This window comes from Lepidochelys olivacea (assembly GCF_965140295.1).
Source record: "Lepidochelys olivacea isolate rLepOli2 genome assembly, chromosome: 2".
NCBI classification, from domain to species: domain Eukaryota; kingdom Metazoa; phylum Chordata; order Testudines; family Cheloniidae; genus Lepidochelys; species Lepidochelys olivacea.
In genome coordinates, this window is record NC_140412.1 from 61,242,779 (window position 1) to 61,269,005 (window position 26,227).

Here is a 26,227-nt window from a genome sequence, read left to right on the forward strand (position 1 = left end):
GAAACACATTACATTAAACTATTTCCTATAGTTTCCTGTGAGAAATCACTGCTCTAAAATATAGGCAATTGCCATCAAAAAGAAGCTCTCCCAAAAGCATTGACACAAACACACACTTGCCTAGAATCGTAAATTAACATATACAAAGACAATATTAAGGTAAACTTGCAAAACTATCGTGAACAGACACATAATCTACTCGCCTACTCTTTACTATAATAATTAAAGACACTAAACCATACATCTAACATTTTACTTTGTTTCTTTAACACATCCTTTGAAAAATAACACTCAACTGCAGTTGGGTAATTGTTTTTGTGTGTGTCAAAGTAGTACTAAAGCTCATTTAACCATGTTTTTGCTGATACAGACTAACACGGTTACCACTCTGAAACCTATGAAAAGAAACACTCTTCTGATATAGATAGATAGATAAACTAAAAGATAATTATTGGATTGCTGATATTATGCAAACTAAATAAATTTTTCCAGGCATGAGCTATAAAAAAGGTCGGTTACAACCAGGACCACAGTATTGGAAGCAGAGAAAAATATGGAACATTTGGCAGAAGCATTCACAAACAGAGTTCAGTGAGAGGTAGAGATAGGATTAAAGACATTCAGAGAACCAAAATATGCAAGTGGCTTTAGGGCAAATATTTAAATTGCTGGAATTATAAAAAAAAAAAAAGTGGACCAAATACTAACAGTAATGAGTGTATATATGCAGTAGTAGGAATAGGAACAATAGATGAAATAGTAATATGATATACTTTAAAGCTATATGAAATCAAGCTCTATGTATTGAGATCTTCATACCAATACAATCAAAGGTAGTGTAATATAGACTGATAACTGTCCTACTACTGCTCACACTTTTAAAAAGCAGGTAAGTAGGGTCTCTCTTTACCCATCAAACACAGAAGGCATATTGGAAAGGTCTCCCTACAATTCAAAGAAGAAACAAAAATAAATTCAGAGTGCAGCCTACATGATCAGACTCTGATTTTAAGTTAAAAAAAAAAAGTGTGTATCCTCATCTTTAGCTACTCTGTGGGGCCAGGTAGGGAGCCTGGTTAGCCTTCCAATTATTTGTAGATGCTCAAACAACAGTAATAACAAAGACTTTTGTTCTCTATCTATCTGCATCTGTCCAGGAGGCTGCAACTACATCTTTTGGATGTTGACCTGCTATCATGATGTATTCATAGAATATTAGGGTTGGAAGAGACCTCAGGAGTTCATCTAGTCCAACCCCCTGCTCAAAGCAGGACCAACACCCAACTAAATCATCCCAGCCAGGGCTTTGTCAAGCCTGACCTTAAAAGCCTCTAGAGTATGGTGAACCATTGCTCCTTGTTCTGTTGTCTGCCACCACTGAGAACAGCCTAGCTCCATCATCTTTGGAACCCCCCTTCAGGTAGTTGAAGGCTGCTATCAAATCCCCCCTCACTCTTCTCTTCTGCAGACTAAATAAAGCCCAGTTCCCTATTCCTTCACTGTAGCTAGACTGGCCTGCTGCAATGCACTCTACACAAAGGTAAAACTGAAATCCATTTGGAAGTTGAATCAAGTGCAGAATGTGATAACCCATTTGCCAGGTGAAGTATCTCTCTCTGAGTATGTTACACTGGTGCACCATGATCTACTTTAACTGTCTATTGGCTTCCAAATGGCTTCCAGGCAGAGGTATTGGTTTTGACTAGAATTATGTGAATAAATTATTTCAGTCCAGTTGCTGAACCAAAAGAAAAAAAAAAGAATACAATAATTTTGTCTCCCTAGTCTGATATAGCCCAACTCACATGGCCTTCAGGGCATGGCATAAAGCACATCTTTTTTGACAGACACTTGGGAAGTTCTAAGGCATATTGAGTAGAGGGGGTTTTTGGACTACTGAGGGACAGTGATTATTATTACATTTTTTGCAAAGGTGCTGCAATCTTCTCAAATTGCACCATGTTCAGATATAGCATTTGGATTCAGTACCATTTAAGGAACAGTTTCATTTGGATCCAAATCCAGATCTGTTTGTGGGGATCAGAGATCCAAGATTTCAGCTTGGACTTATCTCTAAAATAGCCTCCTCCTGTCTCCCAAAATAAGCTCTTCGTGATTTACTCTTAGGCATATTTTGCTCCTCACCACCATATACAGTGTCCACAATTCATGTTACTCTCTGTGCAGGATCCAGTTGTGCATGTGGTGTGGGGGAGAACTAAAGTGGCTTTATGCCTTGCTTGCAGCCCCTCAATTTGGGAGCAGGTTGGGGAATGACATTTCAGCCCTTGATTGAAATTGGGGCAGCTGGATGTCCACAGTGAGAGGGTGTTCCAGCTGCCAAAAAAATCACTGGAGTGTAAAGACATGCTCAGTGACAAGGGAGGTGGCATAGAAGTTGCTCAGTGATTTCTCCCTCTGACAGGGAGAAATATATATAATATAATATATATTATATATAATCTATCTTCCTACTGTATTTTCCATTGAATGCATCTGATGAAGTGGGTTTTAGCCCACGACAGCTAATGCCCAAATAAATTTGTTAGTCTCTAAGGTGCCACAAGTACTCCTCGTTTTTTTTCCCTCCATGTTTCCAAGGAAACTGATCATGTTATGGCAGATTCATGAGGACTCTCATACTTAACATTTTAAAACATCTGCTTAATTGTGTTGTAAAAATTACAGACTTTTATTGTGTAGCTGTTTCCTTTATCTCAGTTTGAGCCAATTCAGTATGTTGTTGCTGCTAATATATTATCCGTAGCAAAACATTTTCTTCCTTTGGCACAGCAGCTTCCAGAGTATTAGAGTATGGATTTTTCTTTACAAAACCTGGCTCTAACCACAGGTCAGTCTTTAAATTTCCTTCCAGGTCAGTTCTCTGATTTCCTTCCATACCTCTCCCCACACCATTTATCCCATTTTCTCTCCAGTCCTTCAGCCATACATGGCTGGCATTATTATGCAATGCCTCCATAACAGGGAGTACAGTAACTCCTCACTTAACGTTGTAGTTATGTTCCTGAAAAATGCGACTTTAAGTGAAACGATGTTAAGTGAATCCAATTTCCCCTAATAATTAACGTAAATAGGGGGTGTTAGGCTCCAGGGAATTTTTTTTTCGCCAGACAAAAGACTGTGTGTGTGTGTGTGTATATACACACAAATATATGCACAGAATAAGTTTAAAAACAAACAATTTAATACTGTACACAGCAATGATGATTGTGAAGTGTGGTTGACGTGGAGGAGTCAAAGGGTGGACTATTTCCCAGGGAATGCCTTGCTGCTAAATGATGAACTAGCACTTAGCTGAGCCCTCAAGGGTTAAAACACTGTTAATATAGCCTCACACTCTACAAGGCAGCAGGAATGGAGGAAGGAGACACAATAGACGCATGGCAATGGCTGCAAACATTCCCTCTGGAAACTGAGCATGATGATGAACCCACGCTATCCCACTGGAGTGCACCACTCCCTCCACTTTCCAAAGTGCCCGGGGCGGGGGAGGAACATGTGTGTAAAAAGAGAGAGAGGGGGCACATTGCCTCTTTAAGTACGCTGACCCCACTCTAAGCCTTTTTAAGTAGATCAGCAAGTTCAGACAGCAGCTGCTGCCAGTAAGCTCCCTCTGTTCTGAGCCCTGTTGTGTGTCCCGTCCCGCTGCCCCGCTCTCTGGAGCTGGGGTACATGAGCCCGGGGGGAGGGGGCAGGAACACCCGGACATCAGCACCCCTCTAACTCTCCCACCCCATGCACAACAAGCAGGAGGTTCCCAGGAGCAGCTCCAAGGCAGAGGGAAGGAGCAGCACAGGACAGTGTAAGGAGGGACACCTGAACTGCCCGACAATCGATAGCCTTGCGCAACTTTAAACAAGCATGTTCTCTAATAGATCAGAGACATAACAAAACAATGTTAACCATGAGGCCATTAAGTGAGAAGTTACTGTATAGGGTACATTGTCCAGTGCTAGTCTGTAAACTGGTCAGGAGGTGGCACTGAGTGTGTGATGTAGGCAGCCCATACCTCTGAAAACATCACACCTAAAATGCATTTGAACTATAACCATCTACAGTGACCATGGTAGGATGTCTCAAATCAGTGCTCACATGACCTAATAAGGCACTGCTGTCAACTCACTGATTCAATGAAAAGATATTAAAGTAGAACACCAAGTCAAAGTTTACTTACCAAAAGAAAAGTCCGTACTGTTCTTATTTTGTTAAGTTCAAGCAGCAGTTTCTGTGCCTTCTCATGGTTACTACAGTATTCATCATAGATACAAAATCTGTCCTTCTGTAGAGACAAAGAAATACTTTGTATATTTAGGTTTTTATTAAGGCCAAATGACTAATATAAGAACACTTTTAGAGGATAGAAATCTAATGTAATCTGCATTTTGGAAAGTCAACACCTTTCCTATTTTTATATCTAATTATTGTTTGAAATCCAACACTTCTAGAACTTTTAAATTCTACTGTTAATTAGAATCGTAAAGACGAATAGTCCGTGAACATCACTGGAGAATCTGTGGAGAGATCCAGTGGCTGGATTATAATAAATCAAACAGGACAACAAAGTGCACGCATACCTACCCATTTGAAGACATTACCTATCTTGCACATGTAAGCATTTGCAGATACAATCCAGTTTTGAAAAAATAAAAGGTGTGTTGAGAGCATTTCTGTGAGCCCTTCCATTCTACCGACCTTTAATCTTTTGTCCCACAATGTGCAAACGTAGACTTTAGGAAATGAAGGTTGAACCAAGCAGAGATACCAGTTAGGTCCAATTTTTTTTCCAGGTCTGTGACAGTGTGTACAGAGTTAGGCTCAGTCCTGAATGATTCAGCACAGCTCTATAACACTGATGCTCTTGCACTCAGACAGGAACACAATGTTTCTAGAGTACAGTTGCTGCAGAAGATCCAGAAACATATCTGCTATGATTTACTGAGGCACTGCTCCGCATTTTCTATTTCAAGGCAGATAAAATAAAATAATAATAATAAATAGTGAGCAAATATATTAATATGTACCTGAGAATTTTAATATTAAAAATGCTTTTAAATGCATTGTTTCTTGCAAACTCTTCTTTTTTTTTTTTTTTTTTTTAATTCTGCTTCCTGACTGAGTTTTAGGTATTTCACATCTTAACATGGCATTTCATTGTCCAGCCTTCTTAGTTTTGCTGGTGAACATAAAAGGCCTACAGCCAAATTTTCAGAAGTGTTCATTAAGGCCTTTATTCAGCAAAGCACTAAAATGTGCTTAAAGATAAGCATGTTCTTATGTCCAATTAATTTCAAGGTCCTTAAGAAAATTTCAGGTGGAAATCCTGGTATCTATCAGCTTGTGCACTTGCCTGGTTAGAAAAAAGGTTAGTTATGTCATCACTGGGTAAAATTTTACTATTTTAAATAAACATCCTCTGTGTTTGAATGAAAAATAAAATCAATTCAGAACAAGTAGTCTGAAAATTCCTAACAGTTCAAAGCTACAGAGGATGCTGAAAGCTAATGTGCTGAAAACAACAAAGCTTGTTTATTCTACAGTGAAAAGAATGGGTGAGATGACATGGTAAGGTTCTCTCTGTCTTCTTCTTTTTTTTGGGGGGGGGGGGGGAGATAAGTGTAAACTCCAAATGACCTTAAAGGAACCTAAATTACGCAATTAAGTCATTTTGTCCTCATGACTGAATACACACACACATACACACACCACCACCACCACCACATTAAATTAATGAAGACAATCAGGAATGAGAAAAGTTAACTATGAAGTTGTATTAAAGAATAGCATACAAAGTGAAGAAAGCAGATTCCCACTTCATGGTGTGCATTAGGTTCAGGATGCAAACACCCCTCCACTAGGGTCAGGAAATCCTTGTGAACTGCAAGAATATCTTCAATATTTGAAAACAGCATCTGTAAAAGAACAGCACAAATAAATATAAAAAGAGAACACAGAAAAGAAAAATGTGTGCAATTAAAAACTAACCTTAACTGTTTCCTCTGTGATATTTTTATCCACTTTGGAGGCAGCAAACTGGATCATTCTCTGAAGAAATGCCTGCATGAAACAAGACAACAATACAAGTGAGGAAACTGTACGCTGCTTTAGTTAGTGCAGATGGAATGAGATAGCTTGAGTAAAAGAATTATACATTTTTAATTAGTTTGTCTAATTTTCTTATGTTTGGGATATGGAAATAATATCCCATGAGAACACTACACAAAACTTCACCCAAATACTCCTTTTAATTAGTAGCTTTATTAATTTAAACCTGTGTAAAACTATGTCAAACAGATACAATGAAAAAAACTGTTAAAATACATAGCATAATATTAACAAAGGCCAAAAAATTCTAAATTCTCTGAAGTACAATTTTCTTTCATCACGCCGATTACTAAAAACAGTTAGACACTAACATAGATAAATCTCTTCTGCAACTTGCGGCTCAATCCAGTTCCCTCTGGAATTTTTCCATTTATCACAAGATGCGTTGAATTGAGCCCCTAATTTCTAAATCAAAGCTGGTTTTAAGCTACTATAAACAAGCATAAAATATACCATAAGAAGCCACTAAATTATGCACAAACCTCTGATGTATTAATAGCTGAACCAGCTGGAAGGAAAATTGATTTAAACAAGATGCTCGGTGCACAAGCTTGTGCACTGTGGTTTAGACTTCTTATATTTGGTCTGGGGAAAAAAACTGGCAAAAACAACAACAAACACCTGCAATAAGGCTCATTCCACAATTTATTTAATCATGTTTAAAGTAGCAAGTGTTTGTAATTAAATTTCTACAAATTAACTTCATTATCAAAAAGGTACATTTTGAAGATATTTACAAACAGAAAGTTTAAAGTCTTAAAGCACTGGGTGTTCACATGGACATGCATATCCTTTAGTTATTAAAAAATTGGCACCACAAGTGTTCAGAATGTCATGTCCTTCATATCCGCTTAACTACAAGTCACTGTGCATTGTATACTGTATATGAACTCATCTAAATTCTAGTGTGGTGCAAATTCCATAGAGGATGCAATAAATAACCCTGCTAGGAGAGAAGGATAGCATTCACAGTATCCCTTTTTACTCTGTTATGCCTTACACGTTTTAATTCCTAAGTGGTTTTTCTCCCTCCACTGAAAAGAGCTATGTAATTAGGAACATTTTTATTATTGAGTGAAGAAATAGATACCCTTAGAGTTCCAAGATATAGACAACATTTAAGTTGGAATATTGCAGGTCCATTTAAATGCTTAATGCTGATTTTTATAGTCCCATTAAAAAAAAACAAGCACCTTTCCTACCCATTTGTGATTTTTTTCTACCTCTTTATCAGTGTTAACTCTATGAATTAGATTTGTAACTGGTCACAGAATTTGGCCCACTGACTTTAAACCCTTTTTACTACCATACATGAGTGACTTGCATGTGCATTAAACATATTAAAATATATGCAGACTTCAGAGTAAATAATCTATACATGTCAGATCATTAGCCACAAAGCAACTAAGAAATGTAGCACATAATAAATCAGAGAGCAGATTAGAAAAGACAACTGCAACACAAAAGACAGATGCAAGAGAGATAAAAGAGGTCACGCTGTGTTTTATGTGAGACGCCTAAAACATCAGTGATGGATAGATACCAAATAGGAATAAACTTCTTCGTTATCAGTTGCTTTCTATGATTTGACCCAAACAGTGACGATTTGAAGGTTGGCACTTATTTCTTTCAAAAAAGCAGCAGCTAATACCAGAAGAGTTTTTTTCACATCTTTGAAGTATCCTGGGATCCTTATTCCTCAATAAATATTTCCTTCGATCAAAACATATAGTGGACCTAGGCCAGGAATGGGCAAACTTTTTGGCCTGAGGGCTGCATCGGGTTTCGGAAATCATATGGAGGGCCAGTTAGGGGAGGCTGTGCCTCCCCAAACAGCAAGGCATGATTCAGCCCACTCCCATCCCCATCCACCTTCCACCCCCTCACTTCTCACCTCCTGACGTGCTCGCACACGCCCCGCGGGACTCCTGCCCCATCCAACCCCCTCCCCGCCCCGTTCCCTGACAGCCCCCCCAGGACCCCTGTCCCATCCACCCCCCGTGCTCCCTGACTGCCCCCCAAACCCCCATCTCATTCCTGACTGCCCCCCCAGGACCCCTGCCCCATCCAACCACCCCTTCTCCCTGTCCCCTGACTGCCCCCCAGAACCACTGCCCCTGACTGCCCCCGGCCGCCCCATCCAACCCTCCTTCCTGACTGGCCCCTGCTCCCTTTCAACTCACGTTCCCTGCCCTCTGACTGCCCCGACCCCTATCCACACTCCCGCCCCCTGACCACCACCCCAAACTCCCCTGCCCTCTATCCAACCTGCTCCCTGCCCCGTGACCGCGCTGCCCGGAACACCGGTGTCTGGCGGTGCTGCAGCCACGCCACCGTGCAGCACAGAGCACCGGGTCAGGCCGGAGTAGCTCGCAGCCCCGCTGCCCAAAGCATTGCACTAGCGGCACAGTGAGCTGAGGCTGAGAGGGAGGGGGAAGAGCAGGGGAGGGGCAGGGGGCTAGCCTCCCGGGCCAGGAGCTCGGGGCCGGGCAGGAGGGTCCCACGGGCGGATGGGGCCTGATGGCTGTAGTTTGCTCACCTCTGACCCAGGCAAATAATTCAGAATGAATAGTTTACTCAACACTTTTTCCTTCCTGTTTGTAAAGTGTCCACTTGCAGCCTACAATATTTTCAAATAGATTTGTTATTAAAAATTATTTGCAGAATAATGTCTATGAATGAGTCTTGATCTTGATATCTTGTGCGCAAGAAGTTAGTGGCAACTATTTCATACTTGAAATTCAAGGCATGTTTTGTCTCCCTAATTTCAGACATATTTCTTTAAATGAAGGCTCTGACATAGATGAAGTATGGTCCATGGTTTGGGCACTAGCTTGCAACTCAGGAGACCCAGAGTCAATCCCTACTCCACCCAGGGCCGGCTCTAGGTTTTTTGCCACCCCAAGCACAAAAAAAAAAAGGGGGGGGGGGGAGGGGACGCCAGAGTGCCGCCCCTTGAAAAGTGCCACCCCAAGCGCTTGCTTGGTTTGCTGGGGCCTAGAGCTGGCCCTGACTCCACCACAGACTTCCTGTAGGACCTTGGGCAAATCACTGTGCCCCTCTGTGCTTTGGTTCTCTATCAATAACAGCAGGGCAATAGTACCTGCCTACCTTGCAGCGGTGTTGGGAAAATAGATATGTTAAAGACTAAGAGGTGCTATAAGAATGGGGCCATGTAAGTACCTAAGTAAGAGTATTCATGATTATCAATTTATTTACTTAAAATAATTTGCAATTTTTTTTAAGGTCTTTGTTTTGGTGAAACATACTGTGGAAGCTTTAACTGCTGCTGCACACAGTGGCGTATGCAACTTTGTTACTGTTACAGTGTTGCCAACTCTCATAATTTTATCATGATTATTGCAATATTTGATGTTTGACGGTCATGATACAATTATTTAGGTATGATCATGTGAGAATCTCAGCATTTCAGTAATGGGGGTTATTTTAAGTAAGTTTGACTGAAGAGAAAAAAATTAAAAATGTGCCCTCTAGCAGCTGAAAACCTGGAGGGCAAATTAAAAGAATCAAAAATAATTTCTCTCTTAAATCTCATGATTTTTAAGCCACTTTCATGACTGGGTGGGGGGGGCTCAGTCATGATTTTGGATATCAAATAAGATATCTGATTATAACTGCTGTTACAACAGTTTTCTCTTTACAGCATCTTTTCATTTCTTAGGAGACTGCCTGTCTATTGGGGAGATGCCATCTTGCAAGGCAGAGTTAATAAAGCATATGAGGATCAAAACCTGCAATTGTACTGTAGCAGCTGGATCACAAATAAAATGCATGACCATTTTATTAATATCGAAAAAAGCAATCTTATTTCACTTATAAACCTGCATAAACATATTAATTTTATCTTCAGAAGAAGGGAAAAAAGGAAAAAGATCACTTTAATTTTTATTCAACACTGCTGTAACATTGTTGTGACCCTATCACTTATGATATAGTAATAGCCAAAGCAAACTTGCAAAACTAAGTATATTTTCTACTAAGGAAATTTCCTCTGTACACTGTATTATATATGAAGTCCTTAATCTACAGTACATAAACTTGTTGAATAAAGCTAGAAAGATTTTTTTATGTTGAAATTGAACAAAATCTGATTTTTTACATTAATGATCTAATACAAAGTACTAAAACTGTAATAACAACCAGAAAAGAGAATGAAACAGATATTGTAGGTTGCTATAAATATAGCAAAGCTAACATGTTTCATATGTGACAAAGTTCCTCCTCTGTCTTGGTAGGTCCTGCACTTTTTGGCGGATTTGCTTACCTCAGAGGTTCACGGCAGCCCTGTTTGGCCGCTTCTGCTAGAGGCTCAAACCTGCCGTACACTCAGCTAACCTCATCACTGGCCTGCATGGGGGAAATGGAGAATAATCTCCACAGTCTCCATTATCCCACCTAGTGGGTTGGGGACAGGCCAGATCTTTTTCCAAATTAGACTTTCCCTTCTGGTGTTGCTCACGGACCAGGTCAACTCTTTCTGTGTCCAATCAGGAGTTGGGGGGGGGGGATGTAGGGAACTCGGGCCCACCCTCTACACCAGGTTTCAGCCCAGGGCCCTGTGGATAGCAGCTGTCTACATCTCCTGTAACACTGCATGACAGCTACAACTCCCTGGGCTATTTCCCCATGACCTCCCCTCAGCACCTTCTTTATACTCACCACAGGATCTGCCTCCTGAAGCCTGATCACGCTTGTACTCCTCAGTCCTCCAGCAGCCCGCCTTCTCACTCCCTGCTCCTTGCATACCCTCCACTAACTCATGGGAGGTCCTTTTTAAACCAGGTGTCCTGATTAGTCTGCCTGATTCTAGTATGTTCTTAATTGGCTCCAGGTGTCTTAATTAGCTTGCCTGTCTTAATTGGTTCTAGCAGATTCCTGATTGCTGTAGTGCAGCCCCTGCTCTGATCACTATGGTCACTTTATTGTTCCATTTCTGGGAACAGAAAACTGTTCATCCAGTGGCCAGTATATTTGCCTTTGACCAGACTCCTGTACCTGGATCCCAATAGACCAGACTCCTGTACCTGGACCCCAATAGGACCAGACTCCTGTACCGCACTGGTCTGGGTCTGTCTCACACAGTAGATTCCTCAAGTTCAAAACACATCAAAGTACAAATATTTTCTTTTGCATTTTCTCTTAACATTCCTAACAGGTCTGTAGACATGCTGAGTGGTACAGAACATTGTTTTATTTCCAAATGACTTTTCACCACATCCGTAGAGAACGTGGAGAATCAAGCTTGGGGAAGTGTGATCAAGATAACTTTAAACTCATAAAAGTCTAGAGGTGTTTCTTGGATCCTACTCGCCATACCTAATTCAGCTCACAAACATGAAGGCAACATTTGCATAATAATGTGAATTTTTGCACAATGTAATTAATGCATGTCAGATGCTAAGCCCCCCCAACACACACACACCATATAGCTAAGGCTACGATTTTCTCACAGAGGTTGTGGACGTCACGGAATCCATGCCTTCCAAAGACCTTCATGATTTCAGCCAGCAGGCGGCTGGGAGCAGCAGGGGACCCCCACCACCTGAGGTGACAGGGCCCCCTGAATTCCAAGCCGCTATCGGCAGCAGGGGTACTTCGCAGCTCCCTGCCACCGCAAGAGGCAGGGGGACCCCACTGCCCCCAGCTGCGAGGGCTGCCCGCCACAGGGGGGCAGTGTTACCCCAGTTCCTCACCGCCAGGGGTGCTGGGAGCGATGAGGGGAGGGGGGGGACTCCACAGCTCCTGACCAGCCTCCATAGAACTGAGCCACGGTGGAAGGGGAACCCTAGAGGTCCAAGCTCCCAGCAGCCTTCTCCCCGCCTTCCCAGCAGCTCCCTATTTTGTCATGAATATTTTTAGTAAAAGGGAGAGGTCACAGGCTTCCATTAATTTTTCTTTACTGCCATTGACCTCTCCATTACTTTTACTAAAAATACCCATAACAAAATCTTAGCCTTACATATAGCTTTTGTTGGTGCATGTTGCCTTGATTTTGCCACAAAAACAATGTTGACAGAAAGGGCTCAGACAGCACTAGCAGCTGTGGTAATCACTGCACACATTTCCCTTCCTCCTCGCATTAACCTGTGCCAGCAGTAGAGGCAGCAGCTAATCATGCTGGCTTCTAATACTAAACAAAAAGACTCTTCTTCTTCTGGTAATTCACCAGCTGAGTCACCACCTATTTCCCCAAACTGGTCTGCCATACTGGGTGCATTGTAAGCAGCACACAATTCATCAACCAAGGTCAGTGATATTCTTAACTTCTTTCTACAATACCTAGCATCACCTTCAAAGATACTAAATTTCCCCAAGTCCCAGATGGCCTATAAGACCAAAGGAATAGATGTCATTTAGCACATCTGCAATACTTTTCATTCCAGTACTAATCCTTCACACACACAACTAAATCCTGACTGTTGTCCATTTCTGCTGTCATCCAAATGGCTCTGACTTCCCTAAATCCTTCATTCCCATCTATCCTGCTTAAATACTGCCATATTCATTGCCAAACACCATGACCCCTAATCATTTATTTGAAACCTTTGGCAACTTCTCTTTCAATCCTTGCCAACCTTCTTGCACAGTGGCTTTTTCAAAGTAAAGATCAGCAAGATCTGTCATAACTCTCCCTCCCTGATTTTCTGTCCCCCCTTTGTCCAGCAGCCATTTTATCACCTTCTTCCTGCCACTGACAATGAAGCCTCTGACCTGCTCTCAAATTCTAACCGCTCCCTATGCACACTTCATTTCATCCCCTCCTACCCATTGACTTCCTTGGCCCTCACCATCTGTCAGTTCTTCCTCTCTAAACTACAAGCAAGTTCTTGTCTCCCACATCCTCAAAAATTTACCTCTTTCTTCAGTTACCATCTCCTCCCCCTTCTTCCTTCTACCTCCAAACTAACTGAATCCAAAGTTTACAACCATTGCATTAAATTCCACTCCATCTTGGATCCCTTCAGTGTGACTTTCATCCCTTTACTACACTGAAACCATTCTAAGCTTGGTTTAGAACAACCTCCTCCGGGCCAAATCATAAAGCATCTATTCCAATCTCTTCTGTCCAGATGGCAAAAACTCTTGTCTGTGTCCTTATGTCTTGTCTTGATTTCTGTAACCTTCATCAAATCTCGGTTCATTAGGAGCATTCACATTCTTGAAGTTAAATATGTTTAAGTGCTTTGCTGAAGGATGGCGTTATTCACATACTTAAAGTTAAGTACATGTTTATATGAGTTGCTGAATCAGGGGCTGGATGTCAGGCTGGCTCACAGATGCAGCAATACATTGCAACAGACATTTAGGGTGACATTTACCCATGTGCAGAAGGCTACCAGAAGGTATACACATCACTTAAGCCCTACTTAATCAAGTGAGGGCTTAAGTGGAATTTAAGTAAGGTACAGGCCTTGTGCTGACCCAGTGCACAGGGAAGAACTTCATCCAGTGATCAGAAGGCAGAGTTATTTTCTGTGTTTTACACAAAATGTGTTGAAATTCATACTAACAGATTTTAACCTTATTAAAGAAATAAACAAAGGAAAAAGCTCTCAGATTGTCTCTGAGTCTGCCACTGAATTTTGATTTTTCCCCCAGGTCTTTAAAATGCAAACTTCATGAGGGCAGGGACCTACCAATGTCTTGTAAAGCTCTGGGCACATTGTCAGCACTTAAATATAAAATAAATAATAACATGGGTTCTATCTTAGCAAAGACTTCAGGACTTCAGCTTTTGACACGGTCTCCCACAGTATTCTTGTCAGCAAGTTAAGGAAGTATGGGCTGGATGAATGCACTATAAGGTGGGTAGAAAGCTGGCTAGATTGTCGGGCTCAACGGGTAGTGATCAATGGCTCCATGTCTAGTTGGCAGCCGGTATCAAGTGGAGTGCCCCAAGGGTCGGTTTTGTTCAATATCTTCATAAATGATCTGGAGGATGGTGTGGATTGCACTCTCAGCAAATTTGTGGATGATACTAAACTGGGAGGAGTGGTAGATATGCTGGAGGGGAGGGATAGGATACAGAAGGACCTAGACAAATTGGAGGATTGGGCCAAAAGAAATCTGATGAGGTTCAATAAGGATAAGTGCAGGGTCCTGCACTTAGGATGGAAGAATCCAATGCACCGCTACAGACTAGGGACCGAATGGCTAGGCAGCAGTTCTGCGGAAAAGGACCTAGGGGTGACAGTGGACGAGAAGCTCGATATGAGTCAGCAGTGTGCCCTTGTTGCCAAGAAGGCCAATGGCATTTTGGGAAGTATAAGTAGGGGCATAGCGAGCAGATCGAGGGACGTGATCGTTCCCCTCTATTCAACATTGGTGAGGCCTCATCTGGAGTACTGTGTCCAGTTTTGGGCCCCACACTACAAGAAGGATGTGGATAAATTGGAAAGAGTCCAGCGAAGGGCAACAAAAATGATTAGGGGTCTAGAACACATGACTTATGAGGAGAGGCTGAGGGAGCTGGGATTGTTTAGCCTGCAGAAGAGAAGAATGAGGGGGGATTTGATAGCTGCTTTCAACTACATGAAAGGGGGTTCCAAAGAGGATGGCTCTAGACTGTTCTCAATGGTAGCAGATGACAGAACGAGGAGTAATGGTCTCAAGTTGCAGTGGGGGAGGTTTAGATTGGATATTAGGAAAAACTTTTTCACTAAGAGGGTGGTGAAACACAGGAATGCGTTACCTAGGGAGGTGGTAGAATCTCCTTCCTTAGAGGTTTTTAAGGTCAGGCTTGACAAAGCCCTGGCTGGGATGATTTAACTGGGAATTGGTCCTGCTTCGAGCAGGGGGTTGGACTAGATGACCTTCAGGGGTCCCTTCCAACCCTGATATTCTATGATTTGGTCTTCTCCTTTCAAAATTGTAGGTGATCAAAAAGCTGATCAGCACATCAAAAATGATAATATAACGAGAAAATTAGTTGCAAAGAATGTATTATATGGAAATTATTGACAAAATTTGGTTGTATTTATTTTGTGGGGATTTTCCAGTGAAGGAAGAGTTATTTTGGACCAACAAATTTGTTCACATATATAACATTGTCTCTGATCAGATATCACCTGCTTCTGCTAAGAAATGTTTACAGCGAGAACAGCAATTACATTGATCATAATACACTGACAGTGAATCATCCAGAATTCAAATGAACAATTAAAAGTCTCAAAACAAAGGTTTGCCGTGTCAATCACAGGAAACCAGCAGTTTCCTGGATTTATAATAAGCTACATTGTTATTGGTAAATCTAACTTAGTCAGTTCATTTATTCACATTACTGGCAAATCAAGCTGGAAAAACCCAAAGATAAATAGTGGGTCTCAAAGTAACAATACATTCATGTTGAAGTGCAATTAGAGAAAGTAAAGTGACTATAAACGTGGAACCTTCGTATTCCATAGATCTGTTCCCCATGTGTATTCAAAGTCACATCTGCTTACGTTAGTGATCAATATTACTTTTTATTACCTTTTGCTCCTGTTTAGCACTGCATAGTTTATACAGATATGCGAAAGTGAACTTGATTCTTTTCTGGCTTCAGTATCACAGAATTTTTAACAGAGATCCCGTAGTAGAATCTTTATTATTGATGATGACATATGTACCAAAACAAACACTGCTCTACTTTCAGAAACAGAGCTTAGGGCTTGATCCTGCTCCCATTACGTCAATGGAAAAACTCCCATTAAAGTTCATGGTGCAGAATCAAGTCCATAGTTTGTAGGGCTGGCAGCTAGCAAAATAAAACAACTGTTTCTTCTAAGCTGAGCAAACTTGATATGGAAATCACTGCCACACAAATAAAATGAAAAGGAGTACTTGTGTCACCTTAGAGACTAACAAATTTATTTGAGCATAAGCTTTTGTGAGCTACAGCTCACTTCATCGGATGCATTCAGTGGAAAATACAGTGGGGAGATTTATATACATAGAGAACATGAAACAATGGGTGTTACCATACACACTGTAACGAGAGTGATCACTTAAGGTGAGCTATTACTAGCAGGACGGGGGGAAGCTTTTGCAGTGATAATCAAGGTGAGCCATTTCCAGCAGTTGACAGGAACGTCTGAGGAACAGTGGGGGGTGGAATAAACATGGGGAAATATTTCAGAGTAGCAGCCGTGTTAGTCTGTATTCGCAAAAAGAAAAGGAGTACTTGTGGCACCTTAGAGACTATCAAATTTATTTGAGCATAAGCTTTTGTGAGCTACAGCTCACTCATCTCATGAAAGCTTATGCTCAAATAAATTTGATAGTCTCTAAGGTGCCACAAGTACTCCTCTTCTTCATGGGGAAATAGTTTACTTTGTGTAATGACTCATCCACTCCCAGTTTCTATTCAAGCCTAAGTTAATTGTATCCAGTTTGCAAATTAATTCCAATTCAGCAGTCTTTCGTTGGAGTCTGTTTTTGAATTTTTTTGTTGAAGAATTGCAACTTTTAGGTCTGTAATCGAGTGACCAAAGAGATTCAAGTGATCGTTCTCATTACAGTGTGTATGGTAACACCCATTGTTTCATGTTCTCTATGTATATAAATCTCCCCACTGTATTTTCCACTGAATGCATCCGATGAAGTGAGCTGTAGCTCACAAAAGCTTATGCTCAAATAAATTTGATAGTCTCTAAGATGCCACAAGTACTCCTTTTCTTTTTGCGAATACAGACTAACACAGCTGCTACTCTGAAACAAATAAAATGGAATCCCAAGTTGCCATTTTTATAGGTTCACCTTTCAGAGTATAACTGCACTTAATTAGCACATCTGCAATACTTTTCATTTCAGTGCTAACTTCCTTCACACACACAACTGACCAAATCCTGCTTTAGTGTACACATATGTACATTAAACTCTCTTCTCATTTCTCAAGCTTAGCTCTGAGTATGGGCTTACTTCATGTTTAATGTGGTTAGATGTTAATTAGGAACTCAAGTGTGTTGGATTTTTTTTAAAAAATTACAAAAGTTTTGTAAAAACTGTATATTACTCACACAATATTCAGGACCAAATTCTGGCTGCCATTTGCATATACACATATGCCAGAATAAAAGGCAGGCAGAAGGGAGCATAGGACAAAAGTTTTCTACCTCAAAAAACCTCCAGGGAACCTGTTCTGTAGGACATTTGATAGGATTTGCAAAGGGGAATTCCTGGTCAGAATCTAAGGGCAGTGACATTGTTAGCCCATTTGAAGTCATCTTCCTCTGTTCTATCAATCACTGTATAGATCACTTGTGGGTCAAACACATTTACAGATTTCGTCAATATATAATCACAAAATAATGATATTTTTGCATGAAGCATTAATGTTTACACAATTTGGAGCCATTAATAAGAAATAAACCCCCCAGACTAAACACCCCACACATTTGGGAACAAGAAGGTTGACAGCTGGTTCTGAATTTTTCAGTTTAGTTCCATCTGTGTCCTTACTTGTTAACTAACAAACTTCATTGTTTTGCCTCTAGAATCTTTAATTCTTTCGCTCTATGCATAACACCACTGAATATTCTGATAATTGTTTTCTTAAGGGTAATTTTCTTTTTGTTAAAAGCTTACAGAATATTGCATAGAGTTTATATTTTCAGTGCATTCATTCATAAAGGCACCTCAGGTACATGCAGGTAGAGAAAGCAAGTTCAGCACATCCTCTGTATGTCTGCCCTGATAAAATAACAGGCCTTTGAATCCATATTTTTGTAAGAGTTTGAAGTGTTTAAGAAGGACCTCAGTGGACAACTAGCTCTTTTTCACAAGGCAAGTCAAATATGTCAGTCAATTCGATCTCTCTGTAAATAGGTACAAAGCTTTAAAGTGGTTTCAACTATAATTTTATTTCTTTAACCAGCTACAAATTCTTTAAAATGCTATATTTGAAGAATGCCCTTATAACAGTAGTACTGAAAAAATCAGAAAGAGTAACACAGCCTAACTGCTTTAAAAAAATAATCATTTTCCGAGCCATTGTACTGACTTTTGAGCTACAATTACAGAATAAAATATTAGAGACACAAGGTGGGTAAGGTATCTTTTATTGGACCAATGTCTGTTGGTGAGAGAGACAAGCTTTCTAGCTTTCACAAAGCTCTTCTTCAGGTTTGGGAACATATAAGTACAGTGTTCCTGTAAATCTATAAACAATTAAACCAGGCTTTTTTTAAATTACATAAAATTTGTTAACACTGAACAGAATTCTTTAAGAATGCCTGAGTTTAACTCTTGGAACTTGAAATAGAGTATAATCTTGTGATCTGAGGCCAAACAAACACATCTGAATGTTATAAACAAATTGTCAAATATGAAAGTACTTTTCCCTTATCTTCAGGAAGCAAATTAAGATTCTTCTGAAAACCCAAACTGCATTAAGTGTAAGCAATAGCATCTGATAGTACTTAAATCTAGTACCACTTGTGTCAGATGGAGGAACTGAGATTGAGGGGAATTTCTCAGTAAAATCATTGACACCTATTGTTGGCTGGCAGTTTAACTCTTCCCAAAATAGCATGTAGTTCACACATAGTTCAATCCTGCACATCTTGGAATTAGAAAAGGGTGTCAAGGTTCCTCCCCCACTCTGAACTCTAGGGTACAGATGTGGGGACCTGCATGAAAAACCTCCTAAGCTTATCTTTACCAGCTTAGCTCAAAACTTCCCCAAGGTACAAAGTATTCCACCCGTTGTCCTTGGATTGGCCGCTACCACCACCAAACTAATACTGGTTACTGGGGAAGAGCTGTTTGGACGCATCTTTCCCCCCAAAATACTTCCCAAAACCTTGCATCCCACTTCCTGGACAAGGTTTGGTAAAAAGCCTCACCAATTTGCCTAGGTGACTACAGACCCAGACCCTTGGATCTTAAGAACAATGAACAATCCTCCCAACACTTGCACCCCCCTTTCCTGCGAAATGTTGGATAAAAAGCCTCACCAATTTGCATAGGTGACCACAGACCCAAACCCTTGGATCTGAGAACAATGAAAAAGCATTCAGTTTTCTTACAAGAAGACTTTTAATAAAAATAGAAGTAAATAGAAATAAAGAAATCCCCCCTGTAAAATCAGGATGGTAGATATCTTACAGGGTAATTAGATTCAAAAACATAGAGAACCCCTCTAGGCAAAACCTTAAGTTACAAAAAGATACACAGACAGAAATAGTTATTCTATTCAGCACAATTCTTTTCTCAGCCATTTAAAGAAATCATAATCTAACACATGCCTAGCTAGATTACTTACTAAAAGTTCTAAGACTCCATTCCTGGTCTATCCCCGGCAGAAAACCAGCATATAGACAGACACACAGACCCTTTGTTTCTCTCCCTCCTCCCAGCTTTTGAAAGCATCTTGTCTCCTCATTGGTCATTTTGGTCAGGTGCCAGCGAGGTTACCTTTAGCTTCTTAACCCTTTACAGGTGAGAGGAGCTTTCCACTGGCCAGGAGGGATTTCAAAGGGGTTTACCCTTCCCTTTATATTTATGACAAAGGGGTACTTGGCACCTTAGAGACTAACAAATTTATTTGAGCATAAACTTTCGTGAGCTACAGCTCACTTCATCGGATGCATTCAGAAGTGAGCTGTAGCTCACGAAAGCTTATGCTCAAATAAATTTGTTAGTCTCTAAGGTACCACAAGTCCTCCTTTTCTTTTTGCGAATACAGACTAACATGGCTGCTACTCTGAAAACTGTAACAAGAGTGATCACTTAATGTGAGCTATTACCAGCAAGAGAGCGGGGTTAGGGTGGGGAGGAGGGGAACCTTTTGTAGTGATAATCAAGGTGGGCCATTTCCAGCAGTTGACAAGAACATCTGAGGAACAGTGAGGGATGGGGGGGGAATAAACACGGGGAAATAGTTTTACTTTGTGTAATGACCCATCCACTCCCAGTCTCTATTCAAGCCTAAGTTAATTGTATCCAGTTTGCAAATTAATTCCAATTCAGCAGTCTCTCGTTGGAGTCTGTTTTTGAAGTGTTTTTGTTGAAGAATTGCAACTTTTAGGTCTGTAATCGAGTGACCAGAGAGATGAAAGTGTTCTCCAACTGGTTTTTGAAGGTTATAATTCTTGATATCTGATTTGTGTCCATTTATTATTTTACATAGAGACTGTACAGTTTGACCAATGTACATGGCAGAGTGGCACTGCTGGCACATGATGGCATATATCACATTGGTAGATGTGTGTATGGTAACACCCATTGTTTCATGTTCTCTATGTATATAAATCTCCACACTGTATTTTCCACTGAATGCATCCGATGAAGTGAGCTGTAGCTCACGAAAGCTTATGTTCAAATAAATTTGTTAGTCTCTAAGGTGCCACAAGTACTCCTTTTCCTTTTGCAAATACAGACTAACATGGCTGCTACTCTGAAACCTTTATTTAAAAAATTCACATTGAAGTGCATCAGAGTTCTACACACAAAACAGCAGCCGAATTGCACTAAAAATGTATTATCTAAAATAATTCATTAAATTTCAGTTTAAAATGTGTGGCTTTTAAAAATGCTTTTTGGTAACAATGGGCTGGATTTAGTGAATCCCCACTTACAAAAAAATCACATTAGGGTAGTGATTGATGGTTTGTTTATATGCTGATATTTAATTTTTTTTAAATTTGCAAATGTCTGAAATTCCAAAGTAAACTTTTTTATATTTCAAAAGTGGTTTAGTTTCTTACTTCTATAGGATTAGACTTGATTAGCTGTGGTAATCAAAGACTCAAAATTGGTGTTTTTTAAAATAATAGAATTTATACATTTTACCAGAGCTGGTGTACACAAAAATACACAAATAAGAAAGTACAGTTACCTGGCAACTGAACACCAACCAGAGCTATCTTCACCACAGCCCAAGAAAGATAAAGCAATAAAAAGTTTATTATCTTTATACAAAACATTGTTACGTGCAAGCATAAAATAACACTACATGACCTTGTGGCCTGTCATGAAGTTTGCCCTGTGAATTTGCTGCTGCCAATATGGTCATGAGCTAATCTCCATGAAAGTTACCTCATTAATAATTTTGTATGTCTTATATTTTATTCAAAAGATACTTTCCGTTGTGAAAATACACAAAATATGTAGTTTTTATTTCTTTGTTGACAATATCATTATCATGATGACCCTTTTTCAGAATCCTACCTTTTTGTAACGTGTTTTAGTTCTTGTTGCAAGTTTTCTTTCAATTGTTGGCACATTGTAAGTGTGCAAAACTTACTATTACCTTTTCTGAAATACAATTTATTTTTATGTAGCATCCTTCTTACAGGATATAATAAAATGCTATGCAGATTACCGTTCACCTTAAACAGGAAAGGAAGCTTATACATATGATTTAAAGAGGAGATAGGGCCCGAGTACATGTGAAAGAACAACTCCTATCTGTGGAGAGTCCACAGAAAGAAAACCTAGAAGAACTCTACATAGAATAAAACAGCAGGCAGACATCAGTCTACCACAATATCTACTCATATGGCCTCATCACCATAGTATCCAAGAACCTCTTCACAGGTGATCAAAGAAGCTGGGTTAATGTTGGTGGACACTAATTTTTTTTGTCTGATTTTTGACCTGATATATAGAGACTAAAGATTTAGGATAAACATGGAGGAGACAACGGAAGTAGTTGAGACAAAAAACAAGTAAGTAACAAAGTGATGAGGAATGCTTTCTAGTATCTTCGGTTGTTGGGAGGCTGCACTCCTTCCTCTTGGATGAGAACCAATCCATGCTTTCATCATGTATTTGCTAAACTACTGTAGTTTATTCCACCTGGAACTGAAGATAAATACATTGCAAAAATTACAACTAGTATAGCATGCAGCTGCTTACCTATGGAGCAATAAAAGCTGGCGTGAACATATCAATGCTCTGTGAATGCCATGGTGTATGTATTCATTTCTAGACTGAATTCAAAGTCCTAGTCGTAATCTACCAAGCTTCATCCTTACCCTTTAAGTACCAATATTAGGCTGTCTCAGAGACTGCCTGTCCATGCATGTCACACAAAAACAGCTATGCTACACAGGAACAGACTCAGCTGTAGACTCTTGGGCACAGAGCAATCTCAATCGTAGAACCCCAGCCAGGGGGAACAGAGGAGGTCAGACTGAGCTCAAGCCTAACTATGTTCAGATCTACAAGCAAGATCCAGTGCTTCAGTATGATCTTCCTCAAACAGAAGCATCTTTTACATTCCTCCTCCCCCCATGACCAGTCTATAATTGGGACATGTGGACGTAGGAGGGGATGTTCTCTGCCAGCAACATTTCAAGCATGAAGCATCAACAGTTCCACCAGAACTGGAGGGGGAAGAAGGGGAGCACCAAGGGGGTGGAGAGACAGACTTTGGCGAGACAGGGTCTCTTTTAAACTAGGGAGTGCAAACACAGAGAAAGAATGAATACACTGTATTTATTGGGCACCATACATGTGGGTGAATAATAAACATGCCAAAAGCAATCTCATTGTTAAACCACTCTTAAATTTTAAGCAAAGAAAAAATAATCAGCCTCTAGGCAGGGAACCATCAACATATTCCGCCACTCGGCAGAGTGAAAAAGATGGCTCTATGCTATACAGGCTGAAATCCTGTCAGAAAGAAACAATAAGAAAACCAGATTACTTTGTCTTTCAGACTTAATCTTATTCTCTAGAAACACACCCTGAAAAAATAATTCTTAAATTTTGTCTTTTCTGGTTGTACGTGAAAGAAGCTGGGATAAGTGTGGAGGTGAGGCTAAAAATTCTGCAGAGTTAGGAACTTTCCACAAATGTTTTCCAGAAATCTGAATTTTCATTTAAAAATACTTTTCTAGAGCTTCCTGCTATGAAGAAAGCCATGCACTGGTTTATAGAATGAGCACTATCTCTGCAGACAGACAACTAAGGCATCAGTTCTAAAGGAGGTTTGACCTTCCCCTTTCATCCTAAAATGGTTTGGCCACTTAAATACCAACAACAGCACACATCCTTAAAATATTTACAATTAAATTGCAGCACTGATCACTGCATGGCTTGAGAAATTTGCTAGGCACCTATCAATTGGAGGAAGGCCTGGTCTACACCAGAAAGTTAGACTGACCCAGCTACATTGCTCAGAAGTGTGAAAAAGACATACCCCTGAGCAACTTAGTTAAGCTGACCTAACTTCCAGTGCAGACTGTGCTAGGTCAATGGAAGAATTCTTCTGTCAACCTAGCTACTGCCACAAGGGGAAGTGGATTACCTATGCCTATAGGAGATGCCCTACCATTGGCACAGGTAATGTCTGCATTGAAGTGCTACATGGTGCGGCTGCCATGCTACAGCTGTGCCGCTGTAGAGTTTCAGTATAGACAAGCCCAAAATCTTACTAGCCTTAATGTTCCAAAAAGCACTCAGAGGCATCAGGTTTGCCAGGAGAGAAGAGCCAGCGTTTAGCTCAGTGGTAACTCTGTGGCATCTGCTGGCAAATGTTAACATTATAATGATAACTCCTGTAGTTAAAACACATTTTTGTTAACAAGCAGGGCTCAAGAAATGCATTCACCAGCTCATCACTATTGTAGCAAATTGATGAGCCCACACATACAGTCCTGCATAGCTGTTCAGCATTCCACTCTCTGCTCTGTTTGAAATGCAGAGACGGAGTGGGAATGTAATACCAAATAAGGGTGTAATTCTGCTTTCCCAAATGTTCCTGTGTCAGGGGGTGTTTTGGTGTCCATGCCCAGTACTACCACCTAGTCGTGATACTCTGGGCTGCATTGCCCGGTGGCAGGAGTCAATGGCCACGTCATCCAGAGGCAGGAGTCAATGGCCAGGGGTAGGGGAACCCAGGACCTTCCCACTCCACTGGTTTGAAAATCAGGCCCCAAGGGGACAATAATTCAAAATATGCAGCCCAGGGAGTGGGCGCCCCTACGCCTGCTCCCTGGGCCACTTTCTAACCTGGCTTTAATTCCTCTGCTGAGGCCACTGGTTTGCTTCTGAGTTCCCCCTGGAATCCTCTCTGGTCACAGTCTGGAAGGTCTTTCTTGCTTGCTCAGGGCTCATTGTTGCCCTCGTCCATGGTTGAAGGGCCTTTGGCAGCTTGGCAGTGGGGTAGGGGCCTGGGCCGGGGCCTGGCCACATGGGGCCCTGGCAGCTTCTCAAGCCTGCACCACACAACTGTTATCCTGCTCGGTCAGACTAGACTGAGCTGAGCTGCTCCCTGTTGAGCTCAGCCTCCATTGTAAGTATGCCCAGCATGGGTGGCTGGGCGCGGCTTTCTGGGCCCAGAGCTTCTCCTTAACCCTTCCTTCCAGGGTTTCTACATCCCATCACAAACTGGCACTACTCTTCCTGTTTTGCTTATGTGCTCCAGGAAGAGCAGGGACTGAAGCATCCAGTGCCTATAAACTGAAGAACTCTTCCTCCCTTGTAGATAAAAGAAAAAGTGACCAGGGGTATGTGTGTGTGAAGAAGATTTGCACTTCCTTCCTCAAATCCATCAGCTAAAAGGGAGTAATGTTGGAGGTGTTGGCACCCACTCCTTGGTGCGGGTGAAGAAAGGAGCACCCATGTAGACAACATACTGCGCTTATCAGACATCCACTAACCAAACCAAAATGTGGTACACAGAGTGCTTCTCCACTCCTTTGGGACCTAAGGAATAGGCCACTACAAGCAAAATCAGACCTTTAGTACTGGTTTAGGTTTAGGCTTCTAGCTGGCTGATGCATAGTAATGATTTTGAACTCTGAATATCTCTAATGATGTCAATTCATGGGATTTCCCTATTTAATCCAGTAACACTATCTTTCTCCAAAATGAATGAGTTTGATATAGTTCCCTCAGGAGCATGTCAACAAATCAGCTGCAAGGAAATCACAAATCTAAACTTGACAGTCAGTCTGACTATTTCCACAGTACTCTCAGCTCCTCCCAGCCAAGTGAGGAAGGAACAAATCTGTGATTCCCCCGCCCATGTGAACATAATGTGCTGCTGGCTAAATAATGGACATTGCCTTACTTTTGAAAAGGTTCTTTGCAAATTCTTCTGTTTCAATATGGGATAATGGCATTAACCCTGCCAACCAACAAGTAGAGACAATGGAAATCTGTATGTCAAATTGTGTGTCATCTCAGAACAATGAATTCTACAGCAATTACACTTGATTTTGAAAATATAACAGTAGTGTAAAAGAGAAGAAAACCCCTTCTAACTTCCTTCTAACAAGCTAATCAGCTAAACAACAAGAAAGAGAGTTCACAGATTGGAACAGAGAAATTGACAGCAAGCCATGTTATACAAAGGAAAATTTCCATTCCTGCTTCACTCTCTATATCATCTGAAACTTTACAGTGACATACAGTGACATCTCTGCACAGAGAAGTTTAGAATCCAGGAAAAATAGGTCTGAACAGCGAAGACAAGATTACAGTCTGGCACAGTAACATGACAACTGCTTGAACACTTTTCTCCCAGGAGAAGCCTGAGCAGCAGATTGACTGGTCAGATTTGACAGAGGAGTACAGAGAAATTCAAGCGGCAGTGCAGCAAAATTTCTTTACAGAAACATCTCCATTTAGTGTTCAGGATAGTTACTAGCATAGCTTTCAGAGAGAGAGAGAGACTTCAGAAAAGAGAGGGGAAATTTCCAAGCCTACTTGTATGCCTTCCTGATAGCTGAAGTGAGGTTGTAGGTGGAGGACAATTCTTTTTGGGAAGCATCACACACATCTGACTTTCTGAGGGGGTGGACAATATCCGTAAAATCACCGAACTGTAGAACTGAAAGGACCTCAAGAGGTCTTCTAATCCAGTCCCCTGCACTCAAGGCAGGACTAAGTATTATCTAGACCAGTAGTTCTCAAACTTTTGTACTGGTGACCCCTTTCACATAGGAAGCCTCTGAGTGCGACCGCCCCTTATACATTAAAAATACTTTTTTATACATTTAAAACCATTATAAATGCTGGAGACAAAGCAGGGATTGGGGTGCAGACTGACATCTCGCAACCCCCCATGTAATACCCTTGCGACCCCCTGAAGGGTCCCAACCCCCAGTTTGAGAACCCCTGATCTAGACCATCCCTGAAGGTGTCTATC

The 26,227-nt window shown here is 40.9% G+C and overlaps 1 protein-coding gene across 3 annotated transcripts in view; it reads right to left on the reverse strand.

Moving 5' to 3' along the window:
- Positions 1-26,227, reverse strand: part of PREX2 (phosphatidylinositol-3,4,5-trisphosphate dependent Rac exchange factor 2) — a 304,934-nt gene that overhangs the window by 208,375 nt on the left and 70,332 nt on the right. For 2 of the 3 annotated variants that reach the window (XM_084620586.1, XM_084620585.1), the window contains exons 2-4: positions 6,004-6,075; positions 5,808-5,930; positions 4,196-4,300 (exon numbers count right to left, since the gene is read on the reverse strand). In XM_084620586.1, coding sequence (XP_084476712.1) covers positions 4,196-4,300; positions 5,808-5,930; positions 6,004-6,075 — 300 coding nt within the window. The remainder of the gene's footprint in view (positions 1-4,195; positions 4,301-5,807; positions 5,931-6,003; positions 6,076-26,227) is intronic. The other variant, XM_084620587.1, reaches the window with a different exon arrangement.